Here is an 8,017-nt window from a genome sequence, read left to right as displayed (position 1 = left end):
TCTCACCCTGATAAACAACTGCATCATTTCTTTCTCCTTTTGGGGGTTACGGTACTTCTCGTAGAAATCGCGGCGCTTCTTTGTTTCCTTGGAGACCTTATCTTTCCTTTCCCGCTTCCCTGCTGGCTCATCTGTGCCATCAGAAGATGATTGTTTATGCATTTTCTGCTTTTCCACTTCTATATAGTTTTCATTTGGGTTGAGGACTATGACTCCATAACCTTCCTGTTTTGAAATAATAATAAAAAAAAAGGTGTTACAATTAAATGTGAGAATTTACTTAAAATCATGAAGATGGTTCTAAAATGTTAGGCAAGGTGATTTAATGTAGTTTGAAGTAACTAAAATATTCTTTTAGTAAAGAATACGGATTAAATATTTTAAATAAAGGTTAAAATTGTTTCTTTATTATGTGCACAAATAAGCATATAATATATATTAGAATAAAAATACATCAATGTAATTGCTACAGAGAAAAATAATAAATTTTAAATAAAAACATGATCTACTCAAAGTGAAATTAAAAGAATTTCACACAAGAATACATTCTGGATATGTTGAGAAAATTCTATCACCTATGCCCGAAACTCTAAGCTCTACAGTTTAAAAGCACAACTTTTTAAGCTATTAGGGCTTTAGATTGTAAACATATATTTTATTGACAAACATTTCTGCAGTTATGATTAAAACAACCAGATGCTAAGGCTTACTTGGTGAACTAAGCTAACCTTAGAAAAACAGCACTCACAGTCAGGTTTAAAGGGTAAAGACATTTGGTGGCAGACATGTGTCTTTCCTATTACGTTCTTTAAAAGGCCTAATTATTCTGTTGTCTTCTAAGGTCACATCTAGAAATATAATATGACAAAAACACAAGAACCACACAAAATAAAGTTTGTAAAAGTCTCCATCCTTACTAAAATGTAGTTTTTCACACTATAACCATAAAATTTTCTACATGAAATCAAACATAAGAAATTATATTTAAAAATATTGAATGCATCAGTTTTCATTTAAAAAAAAATCAATATCAGCAGACCCAAGTTCTTTATTTTTAAGATTGCAACATGAGGTTGTCGGCACTTTAGTTTGGTTTGTCTCTGTCTCCTGATCTTGCTGTAGACTTTGCTGGAATAACTCTTTCTATTTTCATGCCTGCCTAGTAAAAAACCATTTGTTGACTAAAACCATTACTGGATTGGAAACTTCAAGATCACTTAAGTTCTGGTTTTGTGATAGTACTATTAATTAAGATATAATCTTTTTATACATTGGAAACTAATAATATATTCCTACATGATGAACAAAATACCACATACTTTTCAACAGATCCTTCAATAAATCTTTTTGCCTCTTACTAATCACCAATAAAGTCATTTTAAAAATTTAAACATTTTATCTCAAAGCAAGAGAGATGTTGCATGCTTTCTTTTTTAAGTTTGTTAGCTGTTGAGTCAAAAGTTTTACCAACAAAAGACACTTTATTTGGGCCTGCTTTATTCTAATCTGTAGAGCTATTCAAAAGTCTTGTAATTCATTGTGCGCACTGTCAGGTAGACAGATTGTCACTTGGTGATTTTCTACAGTTGGACACACTTGACTAATTATTAAAATCACATTTGAAGGAAGTTCCTAGCCCTCTTCCTTGTGGCTCTTACAAATTTTCACACCCTTCTCAAATTTCACCTGGAACTTCTCCTCCCACCACTGTAAGTTAAAGAGCCCTGTTACACTCTGCTAAGCATGGTGAAATGTGGACATGTAGTAGGCTGCTGCTGATGTGAGGAACAGTCACAAAAGGTCACCACAGGCCAAAAAGAAAACTGCCTCCTCCTTAGATTTTGTACTGTGAGTAAGTGGTCTCCTGTCATGCTTCTCTGCTGTCGTCTCTGACAGACAAATACACACACACACACACACACACACACACACACACACACACACACAAAGAGAGCTTTTTAAACTCATACACAAGTTAAAAATTTCATATGGAATTTTAAATTTCATAGGAGGTGCAAGCATTGTATACTCCAGTGCAATGATAATAAGAATGGTCAAACTCAGGGAAACATAGTGATACTTAACTGATTAGATAAGATGATGCTCATGTTACATAATCAATATAATAACATAAGAACTCTTACTGAGAAGAACTGTGAGCAAAGCTGATCGTCACCAGAATTACCAAACCAATAAGTAGCTTAACCATCAAAATCCTATCTCCACACTCTCAGACCCTCTGAGCAGCTTCATCTCATTATAGGAAATTTTATTTGAAGAAAGAAAACTTGGGCCTAGTTGATTTTAAATAATTTCTGAAATTTGAGATGCCTGATCTAAATGAGAAAATAAACATATACAAATCATCAAAGAAGTAGTATTTCTTTAAGTACTGAGTATAACTGAGAATTACATGATTCGTTTATTCAATTTCTAAAGGCAAATGTCAATTTTTCACTGAGGAGTTAACACAAGAAAAATGATACTAATTTTAAATCATCACAACTTAAATAATTTTAAAAATTTAGATGTCAACAATAAATGCTGAAAGAACTAAATTTTTATCTTTAATTATCCAAATTATTTAAAAAATTTTATTCTTTAGATATTTCAAGCTGTCAAATTAATTAAAATAATAGTGATCACAAAATAATAATAGATATTTCCTGAAAAAAATAAGTTAGAAATTTAATTACATTTCTGGTAATCAAAAAGCCTAGCATTTTAAATTAAGATTTTTCATAATAAGCTTATACGATGTTCACATAGATAATTTATAACAAGTTTATAAAAGCAGCATTATCTTATCTAAATTCTATGTAGAGCCAAACTTGGCCTGTTTCCTCCACTGTCATACATACAACATTAAAAAACAAAACAAAAAAATTACTTTCACATAAGATTCAAAGACTGGTAATGTCAATACTAATATATGGCAACAAAGATGTCAAAGAAAATAAAGTGACACAAAGCAGAGATAATATATCAACCATTAATTTTTTGAAATAGAACTTACACTTCAACAATAAAACTATGCAAAATATAATTGTTTTCTGAATAATTAAAGAACACAAGCAAACTAAGTAGAAAGACTGCCAGCATGATCTTTATGAAGTGTAAAGTTTACAACACTACAAAATAAAGTCAGCATCAAGTGTACTATAAAGAACTGTAGTGCTATTCTTACCAAGGGAACCTCTTTAACATGGGCCTAGGGTCCAGAAGGCAATAGTGAAGCTTACTTTTTTATATTTAATTGTTCTTTAAGTACATGAAAAGTCCCATAGGATGAGAAATGTCAGCATTCCAAAAATGCATGGAACACTCTTCTGTTTCTTTTAACAAGAAATAAAGGTCAAACTAGTTATCTGACGATGCAACTACGTAGGTTCCGAACATCTTTTACAATGAGTTACACAAATTGTTTGTAATATCTAGCATTTCAGGAAACAAAGCACACTCAAAGCTGTTAACTCATTCTTAGGTTTGACTTAAGGTCTAGATCAAGAAGGTATTTCAACAAGACAAATACTGGTCTAAAAGGAAGGTTTAATTCCTCAGGTTCCATTTCTATGTATGTGAAGCTACAACTTGGTTTCATTTCCAGATATGTATTTATAAATTCTAAATTATATGATTTTAATCTGGTATTCTCTAAAGTTTAGTGTTAAAGTGTGGCATAACTCTTTGCTGTGATTAATATAAGACACAGAATCCTGGGACCTCTTACTGTGAAGACTAAAAATGCATTTGCTAATAAATAATAATTTATCATTCAGTCAGCAAACATTGGCATAGGCTGAAACAGACAGATGATTTCCAACATAAGGAACAAATAGGAAACTTTGTTAGAGAAATTAAATCAACACAGAAAATTACTTATCACGAATGTGTACATAAAAATATAAAAACAACTGACAAAGAGCCTACTTTCCACCCTACATGAAAGTATAAAAACTACAGATGTATCAGAGTTTGTGTGCTAATTACAAATTACAAAGACAATGGGAAAGAGGGACGAATTCTACAGCTTTTAAACCTCTTTTGAGTAGCTTAGTAAAAAAAAAAAAATGCAGCTGAAAGTACTCAGCTCTGCACATTAACTCGCACTATTGAAAGCCCCATGTGAGCAGAGAGGTCAAGGGCCACGCTGGAATCTTTTGACCCATGGAACTACCCATCCAGTCTCTAGGCAAAGTTGTGTAGGAGATCATTTTACGTAGATATTACCAATGAGATTCTTCAAATTCAGGATTCTACCTGTTTTGCTTGAGAGAAGACAGGTGTTCCTCCTCAAGGCAAGTGAAACTCCAAGTGTTTTATCTCTGACTACCCCAGTTAAAAGGGACTAACATCTTTTCTGAAAGAGCTATGCTATGTTAATCTCTTCTTCACAGGAAGGGTATGCATATGTCACTGTTGCAGCATCCTAAGTCAAACAGTGAGGTGAGGTCAGGACAACCAATAAGAAGTCACTAGTGAAGTGTTAAAATAAACATAGCTGTTGGAGCTGCAGCTCTGCTTGGAAAATGCCCCACCATTACTTCAGCAATTTTCTCAAAGTGTGACCTGGCATTGAAATGCCTGAAATGGCACTTGACTCCTGTTTGTGTGTCTTCTCAAGATGCGTTAAGGTAACTGTACCCTACAAATATTTTATAAAGTATTCATCAGGATTAGTCCTCAATTGGCACTTTCATGAATTTTCATGCTGGATACAGGGTATAAAATAACTGTAATATGGACCAACAGATTATCCCAGATAAGCCTCCTACTTCAAATAGATCATTAAGCTAGTCAGTAAAAGAAAACATGGCACAAAAAGTTTTCAGAGGACCACCTGTTGTCTATTATTTTTACATAGAACTTACTCATAAATCATAACACAGGGTAATTAATCAAGCTGTCACAGAGAAGGTCAAAGGTTATATGGCAGAGTCAGAAGGTCATGCATGGGCTGATAGAGGTCAGGGTCACACTGCATTCCTCATTATCAAGTTGGGATGAGAGAAGGCCCAAGCAAACAAAAGTGAAAGCAGATGGAGAAGTGAGTGGATAAGAAAAGAAAGAAAATTTCAGAAACAAAAAGAAAAATGAAAGACTGTCAACAGCCTTCAAACAAAGAATAGGAAAAAATACAGAAATATGCTTAAAAGAGCCCAAGAGCATAAAGCTCTTGAACATAATTGAATATAACTTTCCATGGTCATTTTGTTAATGCATACTAAGCATTATCACAAATACATATGCTTCATCACTATCTCTCTTATATCTTGTATGTTCAAAATTAATTATGGTAAACCAGAATTCCAAAGATGAAATATGATTTTCAAAAAGAAAAACCAAAACATTTTTTTAAAAAAAGAAAGAAACCTCACTGTGAGAAGCTTTTCTTCTTCCTGTTAATACTGTTTCAAGGTTTCAGCAGCAGTTTTAAGACATAGAATAGAGAATTTCTTAGGCATGATGCAAAGATGTCCACAAATATAAATGTATCATAAAAGTCATTTTGAATAACAAAACAGTTATAAAATATTCTATTACTACAGTTGCCTGAATTAGATGCAGAATACTGTGCAAAATTAGCTGTCACCCTTTGCTCAAAATCTTTGTTAATCTCATTTTGAATGTTTGCAGCTTTATCAACACATGCATCAATGTCAGCTCCTTGGTTACTGAACCGCTGTACTTGGAAGGAGATATAATTAAAATGTTTTGGCACACAAAAGGTGAAATTGTATCTTCTCTTGTTCCCTTAGGAGTCTGTAAAACATGAAAGATATATTGACAAACACACACACTTGTCTCCAGTTCTGACATCCCAGGGCATCCAAGTGCTATTTTTAAAAGCTCACTTTGTTTTTACCGGTAATATCACCTGATCTATTTCTAACTCCCCACCTCCCCCACTCCAGGTTTAGGAACACTACAATGCTTAAACTTCATAGATATCTCTAATACTTGTCAATAATTTATCTATGGAAGCATTCTAGGAATTCACTACCACCACAAAGTAAATAGAATTACCATTTACTATCAAGGACAGAAATAAGATTTACTGCTACAGCTTTATGGAAATTTTATGATGCCTTGCTGCTTATAAAAAACACAAATAGTCACCCACCTTCTAAGACACTTATGTGAAAGGAAGTAAGTGTTCTAACTGGTGACCAGTTGATGTCAGATTCTAAGTCCCTAAACATAGCTCAGGAACCCTACAAACACATCTTTATTAAATGATCCAAAGCAGAGTTGATCTCCAGATTTATAAGATTTACTCTTCTGCATATTAGCTAAGCCATTATTATATTTTAGACCAATATTCTCCTGGCTTCCTACTGAAATCCATTAAAACACAGATATATAAATATCAGCTATCGAGCAGTCCTGGTAGCTCATGGTCTTCCAAATATCATTTGGTCCTACCACACTGTATAAACCTATGTTTAAGTTGATGACAAAACTGGCCTAAGAACTAGTGTATAGTATCATTGTAGCTTAAAATATGTAACATTGCATCTTAAAATATGCCATCTTCTCCTGTCCCTTTCAATTAAAGTTATCATGACTGAGATAACTTTATTGCTCAGGGATATAGTGTGTTTTCTTTGCCTATACTCTACACGCAAAGGATGAGGACTTCATAATGAATTTGACAGTCACTGAGTTAATAATGTATTAAATGCTGATTTTATACAACAAATATTGATAAGCAGTTACTATCTACAATGCATTGTCAATGGGAAAGGTAAGAGTATACTTATATACTAAACTTCAAACTACCTTTTCATTTTAAGATATTTCTATTCTGTAGGAAATTTCAAATAAGATTCAAATACAAGTCTCTAAAAAGACTATAAGAAACACCAAATTTTTCAAGAAGGAGAAGTTAGAAGGAGAAAGCATAGTATTAAAATATTCCTACCTAAATATACATCAGGGAATGATTAACACTAAATGATAAGCGAAGTTCGTCACTGTTGTAACAGAATATAAATGTTCTCCATAATACTGTTTGAGGTGTCTATTTGTATGCATTTGCATATTACATAAGTAGCATCATTTCATAATGTAAGAGAAATGTTTCTACACATTTATTTCCTTACAAACAGGTGCAACTGAGTACAGCTATGAATTTTCCTTCCCACAGTCACCTATGTCAGAAGATCTTCTCATACTTCTGCTAAATAATTTAATTACTTATGAGTTATGGTTTCTTTGTAACCTTTTAAATGACTAACTCATTAAAATGCAAAAATATGCAAAACATGATGTCACTGGGTCAAACAGCTGTGTTGGTAAAATTATGGCTGTGAATGTCCCCAAGAACATGAAAATATTAATAATTTATATTGCTCATTAGATGGCAAAAAAACTTTAAACAGATTTAGAGACAGATTAATTTTATAATCACAAAATGCTACACTTCCTAATGGTAACAAATCTTTCTACCATCTGTGACCCTTTGGTATACATAAAACATATAATATTCATAATACGCACCTAGGAATAAGCAACTTATGAACATGAAAAATGGAGGTAAGGGACTTTGTTAAAAATCATAATTATTTGTCAACTTTAATCCCAACTTAATTTTTCTTCAGTGAGCCAAGACACAGCAGTAACAAATAACGTCTGAGACAGTCAACAAGTCATTTTCTTGGCACCGCAATCTGGTGAGATAACTGCCTTACACTCTGGAAAATTTGTCAGAATATGAGTTCAAATCTTTTGTACAAACTTCTAAATGAATGGCAAGGAATTATGGAAAAACATTTAAAAGTGCTATCATAGTTAAAGTTTAAGATCTCTCATGGTTTGCCTCACAGTGTTATGGCTGAAAGCAAAGGACAGGGAGAAAAGCCCTCCCTATCAGTTGTTTCTAGACATAGAGATGTTTTCATCTTAAATACATATGGGCTAATTATCAAATCTGAGCTATTTAGCCAAGAAACTAGCTTCCAAATGATCGTAGTGTTCTGTCAAACATCTGATACATTATTTACCACTGTAAATT

General features: G+C 32.9%; 1 protein-coding gene across 21 annotated transcripts in view; it reads right to left on the bottom strand.

Annotated features, from left to right (window-relative positions):
* Arb2a (ARB2 cotranscriptional regulator A) overlaps nucleotides 1-8,017 on the bottom strand; it is a 464,298-nt gene that overhangs the window by 295,873 nt on the left and 160,408 nt on the right. For all 21 annotated transcript variants that reach the window (XM_063281474.1, XM_063281479.1, XM_063281481.1 and 18 more), the window contains one exon: nucleotides 7-225. In XM_063281474.1, the coding sequence (XP_063137544.1) occupies nucleotides 7-225 (219 nt within the window). The remainder of the gene's footprint in view (nucleotides 1-6; nucleotides 226-8,017) is intronic.

Source organism: Rattus norvegicus, chromosome 2 (genome assembly GCF_036323735.1).
Source record: "Rattus norvegicus strain BN/NHsdMcwi chromosome 2, GRCr8, whole genome shotgun sequence".
In the NCBI taxonomy this organism is placed as follows: Eukaryota; Metazoa; Chordata; class Mammalia; order Rodentia; family Muridae; genus Rattus; species Rattus norvegicus.
Note: the sequence above shows the minus strand (reverse complement) of the source record. Positions and strands in the feature narration are given on the sequence as shown.